This window comes from Phoxinus phoxinus (assembly GCF_949152265.1).
Source record: "Phoxinus phoxinus genome assembly, chromosome: 15".
NCBI lineage: Eukaryota > Metazoa > Chordata > Actinopteri > Cypriniformes > Leuciscidae > Phoxinus > Phoxinus phoxinus.
In genome coordinates this window covers 4,300,682-4,317,745 of record NC_136890.1, presented here as the reverse complement: position 1 = coordinate 4,317,745, position 17,064 = coordinate 4,300,682, and the positions used below count along the sequence as shown (strand labels likewise).

The window sequence follows — 17,064 nt, the reverse complement described above, 5'->3', positions numbered from 1 at the left end:
TTCAGGATTTTTTTATGAGAGTTATATTTCATTTATTTGAAATAGAATATTTTGTAGAATCATTATAAATGTCTTTACTGCATCTTTTGATCAATATAATGCATCCTCTTTTCTTTTTCTTTTCTTTTCATCATTCCCTTATTCCCATATGGCCGAGTCCAGTCGCCTCCACATCGGCAACAGCTTCTTCCAGAAGCGGCTCGGCCGTCGCTAGATGTGGCGAGGTTGAACACCACTACGAAAAACGAAATCGACTACATCCTCTGCAGCCGCCGCCTCCTCCTCCAAGACGTCTCTGTCATCGGCAAAGCGTTCTGCACAGGCAGCGACTGGGACCAGTTCACAGAACAGCTGTGAAAGGCGCGCGACAAAAGACCAGACCAGCCGAATATCGGACAACACCAAAGCCCTTTTGCTGAAAAGACGGCAAATGAGATCGGACTGCGCAGACCATGTGGAATACAGTCTGCTGTGCAAACTGGTCAGGGCGCAGCTCAAAACCGACCTGGAGCAGTACAAGGTGCCGGCGCTAAAGACACCAGACGGACGGACGACAAGAACCCGGCTGGACATCGAGGCCGAGTGCAGCCGTTTCTACACGGACCTGTTCGCCAGAAAGACGCCAGTCAACCCGCCCGAAATGCATCACGACGCCATACCAGCCATCCCGTCGGTGTTGACAGGCACGCGATCCAGAACATCCAGAAAGACCGGGCGCCAGGGCTGGACGGAATCGAGGCCGAGCTGCTCAAGGTGGGCGGACCTACGCTCATGGCGCAGAGACCAACACCGGATCAATAGAAGACGGCCAAGACAGTGCTGCTGTACAAGAAGGGTGACCGCGAACAGCTGAGCAATTATCGGCCCATCTGGCTCCTGCCAACGGCATACAAGGTCTTCACTAAGGAGCTGTACAACCGACTAGCCAGGCAGTTGTACGAACAACAGCCACCCAAACAGACCGGCTTCTGGTCTGGCTACAGCATGATGGACCAGATACACGTGCTGAATCAACTGCTCGAACGCTGCCGGGAGCACAAGATGCCCTTGGTGCTGGCCTTCGTAGACTACGAGAAGGCCTTCGACAGCGTGGAGATCAACGGCGTACTGCTCGGCCTCCAACAACAGGGCGTTGCCAACGAGTAGTGGCCCTTTTGCAGGAGCTGAACAGTGGATGCGCCACCAACATCACCCTGTTCGACCGGCCACTGTACATCCCCGTCGCCAGAGGCATCAAGCAGGGCGACCCCATCTCGCCCAAGCTGTTCACGGCGTGTCTGGAACACGTCTTTCGACAGCTCGACTGGGACAACAGGGGTCTCAGCGTTAACGGCCAGTGGCTCAGTCATCTGCGCTTCGCCGACGACATCGTCCTAATCGGCGAGTCAGCAGCCGACGTGCAGCTGCGACTCGATCAGCTCATCCAGGCTGGTGCAGCGGTCGGCCTGAAGATGAACCTGACCAAGACAAAGTGTATGCGCAACCCCCAGGCCGTCAACACATCGGCCAGAAGAAGATCGAACAGGTCGACAGCTACGTCGACCTCGGCCAGGAGCTGACAGCTGTGCAGAAGAACGACCGCGAGCTACATTTACATTTACATTTATTAATTTAGCTGACGCTTTTATCCAAAGCGACTTACAATTGCTATATATGTCAGAGGTCGCACGCCTCTGGAGCAACTAGGGGTTAAGTGTCTTGCTCAGGGACACATTGGTGTCTCACAGTGGATTCGAACCCGGGTCTCTCACACCAAAGGCATGTGTCTTATCCATTGAGCCATCACCACCCGAGCTGGCATGCCTGGGTCAGCTATGCGTCCATAGCAGAGGTGGTCACCAACACGGATGACGCCCCCCTGCACGGCCACCTGTTCAACAGCACCGTCCTACCGGCCATGCTCTACGGGGCCGAGACCTGGTCGCTGACCGCGGCCGACAGGCAGAAGCTGGCAGTGACGTCAAGAGGACAGACGACATCAGCAACGAGCAACTGAGGAAGACGAGCAAGGTCAAGGCCAAGAAGCGCTGGGCCGGACACGTGGCCAGGAGTTCGGACGGGCGATGGACGCGGGCCGTGACCGAATGGCTGCCACTCAACATTAAAAGACCGCTCGGCCGCCCCGCAACCTGATGGTGGGACACGTTTAGAAAAGACATCGGCAGAGACTGGATGAGTCTGGCCAGGGACCGAAAAACCTGGCAAAGTTGTTGTGGCCTGCGTCGAAAGACTGAAATACAGGCCGATTGAAAATATATATATATATATTTATTTTTTTATAAAATATTTTGCAGAAAAACAAAATCCTGTCCAGTTCTCTCTAGATGTAAAAAAAAAAAAAGTACGAATATAGCCAGGTCCATGTATTCCAGGTGTGCTGAAGAATGAACTGAAGTCGGGCCAGTGGTCCAGCGAGAGCAGGCGGACACATATGCCAGTGCATATGCCTGAGTGTGTGTGTGTGTGTGTGTGTGTGTGTGTGTGTGTGTGTGTGTGTGTGTGTGTGTGTGTGTGTGTGTGTGTGTGTGTGTGAGACAAACTGTGTTTGTGTTTTTCTGATGCGTTTCAGGCTTGGGCCAACAAATACTGCCAGAGCCCGAGGCAAACTAGAGCAGCCTGACCCATATCACACACACACACACACACACACACACACGCACGCGCACACACACAAGCAAAGTCTCTCTCTATTTCACAAGCTTCCCGCAACAGTGCCAATAAAAAAAAATTACTAGGTCAAATCAAAAAGATAATTACTTAGGACTGCAAAAATGAATCAATAATGAAAATATTCAACAATTAATGTAATGATCCATTTCTATGTAAACTAAACAAATTTGTGGAAGTGTTCACAGAGTGAGCTGAAGTGAAGAAAGTGTACAGTGCAAGTTTTCTGAGAAACAAGAGAATTTTATAATAAATCCTTCTAGAAGGTCATATGAAAATATAGTTTTATGAATCCAGATGTGGCTTTGACAGTGTGATTGTGTGGCTGAACACGGTTGAGAGGTTTTTCAGCAGGACATAATTTACATTTTACCGTTTGTATAATTCAAGCATTCCCATATGGCCAGACGATTAAACCTCGCTGTTGCCATTAAACTGCAATAACTTTATAGAACGTGTGCATTGACTTCAATCAAATGGAGTAAAACTTAGAAAATAAGTGCACTCTTTTTCATTGAAATAATGTTAATTTTTTTTGTAAAAAAATCCTAATCATAATTAATTGGAAATATAAACCTTTAAAGAGATAAATTCATAAAAATAGCAACTGAGTGACTATTGAAGCTCTTGTAATTTAAACTTTTTATCTCGCAATATAGCCTCATCTTGTAATCACAACTTTATATTTATTTAAACTTAAGTAACTATTTGTATTGTTAACTTTATTATTATTACTTATTTACCTTTACTCTCACTGTAATTGAATCACTATTTTATATAAAAAAAAAGATCTTACATTATTACAGTAAAAAGTAATTTGACTTCATTAATAGTATTTGCACTTGATTAAAATCTTTTTGTTTAATCTGTAATTTATTTCGTAACCTTAATTGTAAAGTTAAATCTGCACATAGTTTGAAGGATTCCACTGGGAAACGTGGAATATCTGATTAACTGAAGAAATAACTAGTGTTGGGTCCGAGTCGAGTCCAAGTCCTTAACCAACTGAGTTTGAGACGTTTTTAACATCTTCATTTAATGTACGGTAGTTATTGTATGAGTCCGAGTCAAATTCGAGTTCAAGCCAACCAGAGTGTGTCCTAATCAAGTCAAGTCAAGTCAAGAATATTTGTATAGCGCTTTTCATAATACAGATTGTATCAAAGCAGCTTCACAGTATTAAATTAAAATAATAATAAAACGTCCATGTTTGGTAATGCTAATCAATAGTATTATTGATTGATTCATTAAATTGAACATCCCCAACTGAGCAAGCCAAAGGCAACAGTGGCAAGGAAACGAAAAACTCCATCAGGTGACCCAATGGTGACCTAAAACTCCATCAGGTGACCTAATGGAGAAAAAAAGACCTTGGGAGAACCCAGGCTCAGTCGGGGGCCAGTTCTCCTCTGGCGGTTATGAACTAGAGGACGGCTTTAACTGTAAGATTAAAACATTTATATGAATGCCTGGCCGAAGAGATGCGTCTTTAATCTAGTTTTGAACTGGGAGAGCGAATCTGAGCAACGAACAGTATCAGGAAGGCTATTCCAGAGTTTTGGAGCTAAATGTGAAAATGCTCTCCCTCCTTTGGTGGACTTAGATATCCTAGGTATAACCAAAAGCCTTAGATATCAGATTAGGTATAATCTGAGTTTATTCCTTATTGCAGTCTGCGTTTGAGTCTGAGGCCCTGTTTACAGCTGGTATTAAGATGCGTTTTGGTCGATCGGATCACAAGTGGATGTTAAATACAGGAGTAAACGGGTCTAAACCGCTTCGAGCTCGTCCAGTTTCCTCCACTTCCAGAGTTAGTAGAAAACACATTCGGCCGGATTGCTTTCGTAGTGTAAACACTCATGAGATCGAATGTGTTCAAACAGCCGCTAAAGACCGTCTTCTGTCCGGCTGCTGATCTAATGCGGGAACATTACGGGAAGAGCTCGAGTCAGACGGGATTTAAACTGTCGACTGAAGAATCAAGTTTGGTTTGAAGATGAAAAACACACCAAACACAATATTCTCTCATCATTCCTGATGTCTAACACACACTCACAGCGTTCGGCTGATCTCAGGTCTGTCAGAGCAGAAACTGAAGCTGATGTTCTCCGTGTGTTTCTCCGTCGTCTCCGATCACGTTCATATGTAAATTATATGAGCTTATTTTGTCCATTAGATTGAAAGATCTGAAAAAGCCCCTACATTTACTCCCCCATAGACCCTCTCCTCGAAGAAATCAGGACAGAAGAGACCGATTAAAACACCAGGTGTAAACATGAATGTGTTTCCCTCGTCTACTTGTGATCCGATCGACCAAAACACATCTTAGTACCGGCCGTAAACAGGACCAAGTAACATAACTCTGGAAATAACCTTAAAAAACAGCCACTATACTTCAGTGCAAAAGCTCTTCAGAAGGTTTCATGAGCCCAGCACCGAGTGTGTGTGTGTGTGTGTGTGTGTGTGTGTGTGTGTGTGTGTGTGTGTGTGTGTGTGTGTGTGTGTGTGTGTGTGTGTGTGTGTGTATTTTCCCATAAGCTGAGGACAGGTGGGCATGAGGTTGGCGTATCCTAGTGGGCAAAGCTCTGAAGCCCAGCGAGACGAGACGCACAAGTGTTTTTATACTGCAGTGTGCCAATACTGACAAACCCACAGGCTGTTCCTCACAGCGAACGCATCCACAGCCAAAGGTACACACACATACACACACACACACACACTAATACATGGCCTTAGCTCTGGGAGGACGGTACCAATGTGCCAAAAGGCCACTGGGAAAAACAGCAACAACATATGAACACACACCATAGTGATGCCATCTGTCTGCCTCATGGTGCGCAGCGAGGACTGTAAATCCAGCCAGTTTGGGGCATTTTCAGTGAGGAGTCGTAATCTCTCTGGATTTATGTGTGTGAGAGTGTGTGTTTGTGTGTGTGTGGAGGGATTTTACTGCACTGAATCACACACGTGTATGAACAGAAGACTCACTCACATGTTGAACATCACACTGGATCATGCTGTAGCTGTAAACTAAATTTGTCATGATATGGTGAAGTTTGACATGCAAGTGCATCTGTGTGTGTGTGTGTGTGTGTGTGTGTGTGTGTGTGTGTGTGTGTGTGTGTGTGTGTGTGTGTGTGTGTGTGTGTGTGTGTGTGTGTGTGTGTGTGTGTGTGTGTGTGTGTGTGTGTGTGTGTGTGTGTGTGTGTGTGTGTGTGTGTGTGTGTGTGTGTGTGTGAGACTTACGTTGAACAGATTGGTCTTATTCCTCTCGCAGAAAAGTCCTTGTGCCGGCATGTGCTTCAGCTGTTGCCATGGGACACTGCTCCCTAGCAACACATCTCGTGCCCATTGCAGGTTCTGTGAAAACACAAATATATTCAGTCAGTTCTGTGTGCAGGAAGGCGAGTGTGTGTGTGTGTGTGTGTGTGTGTGTGTGTGAGATGACTTGAACCGAGTGAAGTCGCGGGGAAAACCTGCATGCTTCACTCTCGTACACACACTCCTAACGGAATACTAGAGTCCAGCTTAACTGCGCAAGTATATACCATTTAAAAAATATGCAGGAGGTTAAAGGACAAGTTCGGTATTTTACACTTAAAGCCCTGTTTACAGATCGTATCTGATGAAATAGAACGGTTAAGATTAAACTTTGGACAGATGCTGCTGTCGCGAGAATTTTAGGTTTAGTTCGCTTTCCCCCCTCACCCCCACAATGGTTGTCTATGTGCACTGGAAGATTCCTTCCTAAAACACATTAAACTTTCGTTTACAAAGACGTGAAACTCACCGAGTGGTCAGGGGTGTTCACTGATACGGTTCCAAAAAAAATCGCTGAAAAAGATGCTTTCCAACAGGTTTTATCATAGTTTTTGTCCAACTCCATGACTTGTATTGAATGTGCTGTGTGAGGTGCGGTATTACTCTGCCGCTGGAGTGTCTATTATTCAAGCTCTCAACGGAAGAATCACGGGTGTGACACGTTTGGCAAAATAGGTCCACAAAAGCTAAATAAACCTAAAATTCTCGCGACAGCAGCATGTGTCCAAATTTTAATCTTAACCGTTCTATTTCATCAGATACGATCTGTAAACAGGGCTTTAAGTGTAAAATACCGAACTTGTCCTTTAAAGTTAAACATTTCAATTAAAAAGCTTGAATGCTGTATGCAGTGATAATATATACTGTATATTGCTTGATTTTGAGAAAATAAAGTAACAGTATGCATTAGGCAATAAACACTGTATTACGCTAAAGTGTCACATTACTTCAGTAAGCAGTAGCCGCGTTTCCATTTGCGATATTATCATTTTTATCATTTGCGATATTTTCTAAAAGTCGATAAAAAATGAATGCAAAATGACTGCGTTTCCATTAACCGATGTTATGAGACTAAACTTTTTTTTTTTTTTTCTCGCAATAAGTCATTCAAAAAAATTAATTGCAACTGATGTTAGTAGGTTTACGTATATCCCAGCCGCCACACTAGCCATTATTATTAATGGAAGGAGACGTGTGTGTGTGTGTGTTATCACAGCATTATACTGTGAGCGACACATGAGTGTTTCTCCTCCTCCTCTTGATCAATTGTGGCATTTCTTTGCTGTTTATAATCCGGTATTCCCGTGATACTTTTGTCTTTTATGAGTTTAATGAAGAACTGTGTCTCGTCTTCTGTCCAAACACACCACGTCATCTTGATCGACTTTCACGTGCGCTGGTGACCTGGAAATGTGAACAAAACTGTTTCCATTGCGGTTTTTGCAAAATATTCCTTTTTTCAAATTGCCTGAAAAACCACCTCATGCACGCTTAAAAACTGTTTTGCGATATATGGGAATTTGTGCAAAATTTACATATTTCCATTGGGCGCATTTTCAATCCGCAATTTTAATTTGTGCAATTTGAAGGGTAATGGAAACGCGGATAGTGATAGTATATATTGTACATTGCCAACTAATAGTATGTGAAACAGCATGCAGTAGTTAGCGATCAACATTATAAACCATATTTACGCTACAGTGTCTTTACGCAACTTGACTTTAACGCAGTATGCCGTTAGTGTGCTACATTGTCAAGAGACCTTACTACTAATAGAGTATATACACTATTACTGAATTATATGTGAAATGATATGCAGTAGATGATAATAAATGTTCTGAAGTGTAGTATGCAGTGAGATAAAAAAATTAGCATTTCAAATGATTATAAACATCGTCATGTGACCTCATTGCAGTATGCTACCGTTTTTTTATTACATTTTTTGCCGAAGGTAACAATAAATTTCAAACGCTTTGTGGAGTGTTTGAAATAGTGTATGCTACACTACTGTCACATAACCTCACAAAAAGATACTTTGTTTTTTAATCTAACTTTGACTTAAAAATGGCTTTATGTAGTTAATTCGTCATAATGGTCAAGTTGCACTGCATTATGGGATACATACTGTAGGGTTGTGTGACGGTACCAATACCAGTAAAATATCACGATTCTCTGTAACAATTTCTATACTAGCAAAAACTGTTGAATTAAGTACTTTACATTTTTGTATCTCGTTTTGTCTCGTTCCCGTTGTTAATCACTATCAAGTTCTCAGTCCAGAAACTTAGCAGTGTGCTTAGCAGCATGAAAAACTGACTAGCACCTCTGATAGGCCATTGCAATCCCAGGCTCAACAGATATGATTGTGATTGGCTACAATGCTCAACGGTTGTGAGTAGAAACCTTGAGCACTCAAACAAACATGAACAAGAGCGTTTGAAAGCGGTGTCTTCTAATATATCCGGTTCTAGGGCCGCACCCTAATAGTCGTCTAAAATCAACCAAAATGTTATTAGTCAGAAAATAAACTCCACAGGAAGTGGCGAAGTCATGCAGATCGTTAACGGCGGGTCTTTGTGGTAATTACAGTATGTCGGGCAGGAAAACCAAATGTGACCCTGGATCTCGAGTCGCACGGGTATATTTGTGGCAATAGCCAACAAAACATTGTATGGGTCAAAATTATCCAGTTTTCTTTTATGCCAAAAATCATTAGGATATTAAGTAAAGATCATGTTCCATGAAGATATTTTGTACATTTCCTACCATAAATATACAAAATATTTATTTTTGTGAGTGGATGCAGCAAAAGCATGAACATAAATATGGCTCATTTACTTTTGACAAGCAAGTAGTAATAACTTTACATATCCGCTCGCTCTAATGTTAATCTAGATACACGTAAACTCAAAAATTTTGAGTTTAGACAAATAAAAGCAGACCCTTTACAGTTTTGAATGATATATTACACTAATATCGGTATGACCAAAAATTACGGAGTATTTTAAGTCATTTCCGCTGTTATCAGTAAAAATGCAAGTGTTCGCGCCGGCGCCTCCATGTCATGCAGTAAGCGTGCTATACTCCAACTTACACACTTTTTTTTTTAGTACTGACTGGCAGTGCTAGTACCAGTACGTTTGACAACCCTACAGTACTGCAAGTTTAATCTAACACAGTGGGCCATCTAGAATTGAGAATATTTGCATTGTCTGCACAGCAAAAATAATTTGCAAAAATAGAATGGAGAGGTATGGTAGTATGCTTGACCATAAACCAGAAACTACTTTAAAATGAAAACAAACAGCTCCCATTAGACGGCAAAAGACTGAAAGCTAATCAAAGCTCTCGTGACACTCAAATATAATTACACTGTATCATCCCATCAAATCCATTTCCACACCGCTAATTCACTGTTAATGAACACACAACATCATAGCGTTGCCGTCTGACTTCTTTATTAGGATACAGACACACGTGCTTCTCTCGCTGTCTGTCACACACTGTACAAACGAGAGCTCGACGCTGTTTGGGGCCATTCATTAAATCTGAGAGCTAAATTTCCACGCTTTCACCGTGGGGACGTGCCGGACGCGATTAAACGCATTGTGGCGGTTATGAAATCTCTGGCTTGTCATGGTGGGGTGATTCAATTTCAGAGCTAAACAATCTCTACTTAAAGATCAGACAGATTTCTCATTGTGAAGGGATGGAGATGATGTGTGTGTGTGTGTGTGTGTGTGTGTGTGTGTGTGTGTGTGTGTGTGTGTGTGTGTGTGTGTGTGTGTGTGTGTGTGTGTGTGTGTGTGTGTGTGAGAGAGAGAGAGAGAGAGAGAGAGAGAGAGAGAGAGAGAGAGAGAGAGAGAGAGAGAGAGAGAGAGAGAGAGAGCGAGAGAGAGAGAGAGAGAGAGAGAGAGAGAGCGAGAGAGAGAGAGAGAGAGAATTTTATGACTTTCTTTCTTCCATGTAACAGACATTTTTAATAACTGTACTGGCTCCTTTTGAATGCAATCATAATGAATGAGACTCAAGTTTCAAAAAAGGATGCAAATAACCATAACAGTCGTCCATAAGAGTCATTGCTTTATTTCAGCTCTTCTGAACGTCATATGATAGAATTAAATTTAAGTCATTATTCAGTGATAATCTTCCCCTCCAATGAGCTGTTAATAGATTTATGAACCTCATCCGCCAATTCACAAAAAAATATCTAATATAAGAATTAAATATCGCTATTTCACTTATGAACTCTGAATATGAATGTGCTAAGTGCTAGAGCAGATGTCACGATATTCAGTGAATACATTTCAGTCGGTTTATCACACAAAACTCAGAAGACTTAAACTATATAAACTATGATACTTTTATGGTGTTTTTGTGTCATTCGTCAATAATTCACTGTTTGTGTCAAGGAAGAAAGGAAGTTGTAACAACATTGAGGGCGAGTAAATGCACAGACGGACTTATCTTCAAATGGCACCATTTATTTTCAAGTATTGCATCTTTTTATGAATAAAGGCCAGTAATCACTGATATTAATATAATACTGATGTCTCGATGAAAATGATTTCCTCCCAAATTTGAAACATTTATTAGGCTTAAAAAAAGTATGCCAACTTTGAATTTAATGAACTTAAAACAATTCTAACGTAAACCCATAATAAATGTCATATTTACCTGTACCTTTCCTGTCTAACAGGTATGAAATATACAGAAATTGAATAAGGTTATAAAACAGTCCGCACTGCATAAATCATAAATGAAATCTAGATGAATCCTTATTAAAACTACAAGCGTTCTTTAGTCAAGAGCTGTTAGTCATTTTCTCTGTTCCCTTTGTTCTTTGGTTAACTTTACTGACACAGAGAATTAGTACTGTCCAGAAATGACCAGATTACTGAGTATGTATTAAATGTATTAAAGATTGATTAAAATAAATATAAAGTATATAAAGTATGGCGCGTGCCATACGAGGATGGGAACTTCGGATCATTTTACTGACTCTCTTGTTCGATCTCGTTCATCAAAATGAACGAAATTTTTTTTCGAGCCATTTCGTTCATCTAAGCAAGGGGCTTTAAATGTTATGACATGTTATGTCATTATAATGCAGTCAAAAATAACAAATAATTACTTTACCTTCAGAGTCTTCCGTTCATTTGTCATGTGACAGACGCAATGAACGGATTGCGAACAAGTGTACAAGTGAACAAGTGCGAACAAATTCATGAACGACAGCAACAAGTGTATGCACTACTTGCTTTATGCAAGCACTATATAGGATAAATCACTATACAGGATTTACCCTATTATACTTTATCGACACGAATTAACAGGTCAAACAGCAAACATCCACCCACAGTGGTCTATAAATAGGCTGTCTTTGAGTTCACGTGAACAACGGTTAAATAACTCGTCGGGCTACAAAAGAATACCATAATTCCTCCGTTCAATTAGGCCTAAGACATCGAGAGTCACGCAGACCTATAACAACCCAGCCACAACACATTTTGGGAATAATATGCCTTACCTTCACCCAGAATGGATTTCAAGGCCTTAGCGCGCAGATCAATGGCCTCGTTTATATTTTTTCGACGAATCTTTGAGTTACCGGTAGGTTTAAATCGGCGTCATGCATGCATGAATGATATTTTTGCTATTTTACACATACACATATCAAAATAACACATTGTCAATATTTTTTGAGACCCCCCAAAAATTCACAAATCACGTTTTCAGGGGAGCCCATGTCTTATTAAGGGCAGCCGAGCTCCCCCATAGTTCGCACCCTGCATCGGCCATCAAAAACACAATATCGGTCGACCATTACTTGTAACGTTAGTTAGAGCTGCGTTCCTCTCATATGATTGGTAGGTGAAATCAATTGACTCGAAAATATTAAACCATTCCCCCCAAAAAATGTCCCCCTCACGGCCGCACGCCGGAATACTTTAAGCCCTGAATGCATTGGACAAAAAAAAAGTCAGCGTAGGTTTTTTTTTCTTTTCTCACAGACCGGCCCATGAAACACGCAGATCAGCGGCCCAGTGGTTATTTTCTTGATGGCACTGGGCTGGTCCAATCACCAGATTTACCAAAAATCCTGTGTGAAACACTGGTATGGCTATGCCAATGCAGCTTATAGCTTGTTTTAGGATTCATCAGAGAGTAGTTCAATTGTATTTTACAATAAGTAGTTATTTCATCTGTTAACTCTTACTCATTCCTACTCACTTATTACATGGCATTAGTGGTTTTAATAGGAGTTGGTATACATATTCAAGAGTGGGCGTGCAAAGATCGGTTGTGTTTATGATCATATGTAGTGGCCCAGTCTGGGCCAAAATGGCATGGCCGATTTTTTGTCCCAGTCCAGCCCTGGCTTGCTGTGTCTAACAAATGCCGCTAGCCTAACTCAGCAGATGTTGATGTATTTAGCATGGGTTTTTACATGAGTTGACCAGATATGTGAAGTAAGGGGCCGGCCTCGTGTGCACACATATCAACTCCACATATCAACCACAAGACTAAAGCAAACTGAAGCGTCTGCATAAGAGTGTAAGTGGTTTGTTTAGTGGTCAGTGTTACACAACATTCTGGCAGGGAGATAAACTTGGCTCTACTGCTCTTTTTGCACCTATGAGGCGGCGAGTGGGCACAGTTTTCAACACCCGGTCTTAATATCTGTGGGTTGTGTTATCTACTGCGCACTGGCTTCAAAAACACACACTCACACACGCACGCTCGCTGGTGAATATGATATCATTCTCTTGGCTCAGTTAACATTACAGATAAACCTATATCTGGAGTGGATGCTGGCGTTCTTGTGCAGTAAATTGTTATTATAAAGCTTATGCCTGTCCTTTTTTGTCAAACTAATTGCCGACATTATGTGAAGAGACAACCATAAGTGTAACTATAAGCCATTTGCAGGGTGATTTTAAAAAAAAAACATTAAAAACATTGTTTTGAGTGGCCCAACACTGACTAAAATAATGGCCTAAGTGTAAAGTGGAATTAAATTAGATGAATCTCATTAACACCTTCATGTTTATACTTCACACAGAAATCAATAATGTGCATAAAGAAAAGTAAGCCTGTTTCCAAGGCAATTATGTAAATTCTCAGAAGTCTGCTGTAAGTTGAGAAAATATTCTGATTACCGTACTAGAATGAGAAAGAAAAAAAAATTATATTAATAAAGTGCATCTGTAAGTATACAGCACAGCAGAGAGGTATTTGTTTTTTAATGCAGTTCACATTAAAGCAATGACATTTTTTTTCAACCAGTAGCTAAAGTAGGAAGCTGTGTTAGTTTAGTATCATTGAAATACTATTATAGTTTCTTTTAATATTTTGAAAATCTACATAATTTTTAGACTTTCTTATTTTAATTTTAGTTAAAAGTTTGCCATTTTGTTGTGTTTTTGGCTTACAGCTTATGAAAACCCCAAATTCAAAATTACAATATTGTGAAAAGGTTTTCATAAGCTGTAAGCCATAATCATCAAAATTATAACAAATAAAGGCTTGAAATATCTCACTTTGCATGTAATGAGTCTATATAATATATTAGTTTCACATTTTAAGTTGAATTACTGAAATAAATGAACCTTTGCACCATATTCTAATTTTTCGAGTTTCACCTGTAGTAGTGTTTTTTTTTTTTTTACAGGGTTTTATAAAAAATAAAACAAAATTCTCTCTAATTCAGTTCTCAGGCCACAAGCAAATTACAGTCAAACCACTAGTGGGTGCAGGACCATAGACAGTATATAAAATGGACACAGCGACCCCATAGGTTTCAACGGAGAAAAGTGAAGTCAATTCGCCTTTGGCTAAGCCACGCCCTAGAATGTAGATTGACCAATCACAGCGCAGCCAAGAACGAGCTCCCACAGAGGTCCGACACTTTTTCACAGCGCTCCATTGACTTTAACACAGGCGTCTCATATTTTTGGTCTCGGCCGTATTACCGTCGTAGTTTTATCAAAAATATGCTTAAACGTTGTGCCTGGGGCATTTGTAACACAGATACGCGTTTCCCAGAGAGGTTGGAGGGGGGTGTCCGTTTTTTCCCCTTCCCAAAACCGAAGTTAAATACTGACAAGTGTCGCCTTTGGATTAAACTGTGTGGACCCCCTCAAGATCAACAACACACTTTTGTGTGCTCTATTTTTGCTTTTAACCTTACTGTGAAGTTATACTAGTTAGACAGTTTTATGCTGGTTTAGGTTATGATTTCGGTTCTCTACCCTAATAGTTGATACGCTAGCACACGCTGCTAATAAATACAACTTTATAAGGTTACTCGCGTAGTCCGTTTGCTTTGTAACTTAATAACGATTATAGAAGTGAAGAGACCTACCCAGCCTCCGTCTCCATTAGGATATGCGGTGGTTCATTTTTTGACTGTGACCGTTATGCTTTTGCCTCTATTTGGATGCCTTGCTGTTGCTTGCGTTTCACCCGTATGTCTTGAATATAGCCTTCGAACGCACACTGCAGCCCCTTTTGCCTACTTCTATCGGACACTTTATTTGCTGCTTTATAAAAGTTTGATAAAATTTCAGCAGGAAGAGCTGTCACAGCATAAGCCATGTTGATACCAAACCAGTGCCCAGATGAAATTGTCAGAGGTAGCAACAGTTACTAAAGGGGGCGGGGCTTAGCCAAAGGTAAATTAGAAGCATTTACTTCCTGATGGCTGGGCGTACTGCGCAGACTCAAACTGAGCTTGACGACGTAGATGTGACGTGAACCTGTCTGACAGCTGTCAGTCTTCTAGTAGCTGTGCCGAGAGAAATCTGAATCATTCCCTTCCAAATCTCGCAGAGACGGAGAGCGTGAGTATTAGCTGTCCATGAGCAGCAGGAGCAACTTTATCACTCTCTATGGGCTTCTCTCTTGACTTTATGTCTCCACGTCCCCCCGATTGCTTGTGAGCTTCTCCGCCGGTCTATACGGTAACTTCTCGACTGTGCGACAAAGTCGAGTGGTTATGACGCAATCGTTAGCCTATTTTTACAAAAACTGCTTCTACGGGGCCATAACGTAAGATACAAGGTATTGGAGCCTTTTATACATTGTCGTGTTTCTTTAGAAATAAATAATGGACAAATGGAGTCTTTAAACGCCTCAGATGTAAAGTTATTCACTGTCAAAGTGACGCCAAAATGAATGGGAGTCAATGGAAAGCTAACAGCAGGAGAAGCTCCGCTAATCAATGGTGGCGCCCGGGGAAGCTTCAGTTTCCGGCTGATGGATTACCCCCTTGTGCAGGACACTATAGTTCATTTATGAAAGTGAGGATAATTTTTAATTTGACTGTATATGTGCATGTAAATGGCACAGGATGGACAGGTGTGCGGTGTGAAGTGTGTGTGCGCACCTGGTGTGTCCTGCTGTAGGCGTACAGGTGGGCCAGACGGTACAGACTCTTGTAATGCTGTGGGAAGCGACTCAGACACAGGAACAGAGACCTCACACACACGTCCACGAGTGTTTTCCTCTGCTCTCCCCGTCCCGTGGGCAGACTCTTGGGCAGCTCGATGACCTCGAGGGGGGGCGGCAGCTCGGGCCTGCGCTTGCCCTCGCCGGAGGAGCCCGTCTGGGAGTGTGAGGTGTGTGGTCTGAGAGGTTGGCTCGCGTGCGGGGTCAGACCGGGAGCTTGGCTCGGGGTGTCTGTGGTGGGGGTTTTCGGGACCGAGGCCTCAGGCGAGGTGATGGATAAGGTGGTGTCTGAAGACTCTTGAGTGACAGAAGACTCTTGAGACAGTGTGGCAGAGCTGATGTCCATGTTCTTGTCCTCCAAAGTACCTGTGGGGTTTTTAAGAGGGCAGAGGTCACCACCAGCTGCACATTTACCTTGTAAAAAACAACAGAATAGGGAAAGAGAATCTATTGTGTTTTTGCTCCTGGCATGATATTGGCTGAATCTTATGAAGACTTGCTTTCAATTAAATATCAAAAGAAAATTCTAAGAAGTTACATTTAGCCAAGACAATTTTTTAGGATGATTACATTTTTTGGGATTGTGACATTATTTTCATGACAATTAAGATTATTTTTGAGTAATTTATTATCATCATCATGCAGAAATGTAGTACAGACACTTATAGGCCTTGTTTACAGCCGGTATTAAGATGTGTTTTGGTCGATCGGATCACAAGTAGACGAGGGAAACACATTCCCGTTTACACCTGGTGTTTTAATCCGTCTCTTCTGTCCACTTTCAAACACTTCTGTCCTGATTTCTTCGAGGCGAGGGTCTATGGGGGAGTAAATGTATGTCTTTTCAGATCTATTAATCTCATGGACGAAACAAGGGCGTACAATTTACATATGAACATGACTGGAGACGACGGAGAAACACACGGAGAACATCAGCTTCAGTTTCTGCTCTGACAGACCTGAGATCAGCCGAACGCTGTGAGTGTGTGTTAGACATCAGGAATGATGAGAGAATATTGTGTTTGGTATGTTTTTCATCTTCAAACCAAACTTGATTCTTCAGCCGACAGTTTAAATCCCGTCTGACTCGAGCTCTTCCCGTAATGTTCCCGCATTAGATCAGCAGCCGGACAGAAGACGGTCTTTAGCGGCTGTTTGAACACATTCGATCTCATGAGTGTTTACACTACGAAAGCGATCCGGCCGAATGTGTTTTCTACTAACTCTGGAAGTGGAGGAAACTGGACGAGCTCGAAGCGGTTTAGACCCGTTTACTCCTGTATTTAACATCCACTTGTGATCCGATTGACCAAAACACATCTTAATACCAGCTGTAAACAGGGCCAAACACTTCCGTTCAAAAGTAAAATAATAGTTTGTATTGTAATATATTGTAAAATGTAATTTATTTCTGTGATCAAAGCTGAATTTTCAGTATCATCATTACTCTAGTCTTCAGTCACATGATCCTTCATTGATTGATAATTTGCTGCTCATGAAATATTTCTTATCATCATAAATGTTAACAAGTTTTTTCTGCTTTATATATTTTAATATAAAGTTCAAAAGAACAGAATTTATTTGAAACAGATATCTTTAGTAACATTATAAATGTCTTACTGT

General features: G+C 41.6%; 1 protein-coding gene across 5 annotated transcripts in view; it reads right to left on the bottom strand.

Moving 5' to 3' along the window:
* cabin1 (calcineurin binding protein 1) overlaps window positions 1-17,064 on the bottom strand; it is a 139,639-nt gene that overhangs the window by 51,460 nt on the left and 71,115 nt on the right. For all 5 annotated transcript variants that reach the window (XM_079637527.1, XM_079637528.1, XM_079637525.1 and 2 more), the window contains 2 exons: window positions 15,380-15,807; window positions 5,914-6,027 (listed from right to left, as the gene is read on the bottom strand). In XM_079637527.1, coding sequence (XP_079493653.1) covers window positions 5,914-6,027; window positions 15,380-15,807 — 542 coding nt within the window. The remainder of the gene's footprint in view (window positions 1-5,913; window positions 6,028-15,379; window positions 15,808-17,064) is intronic.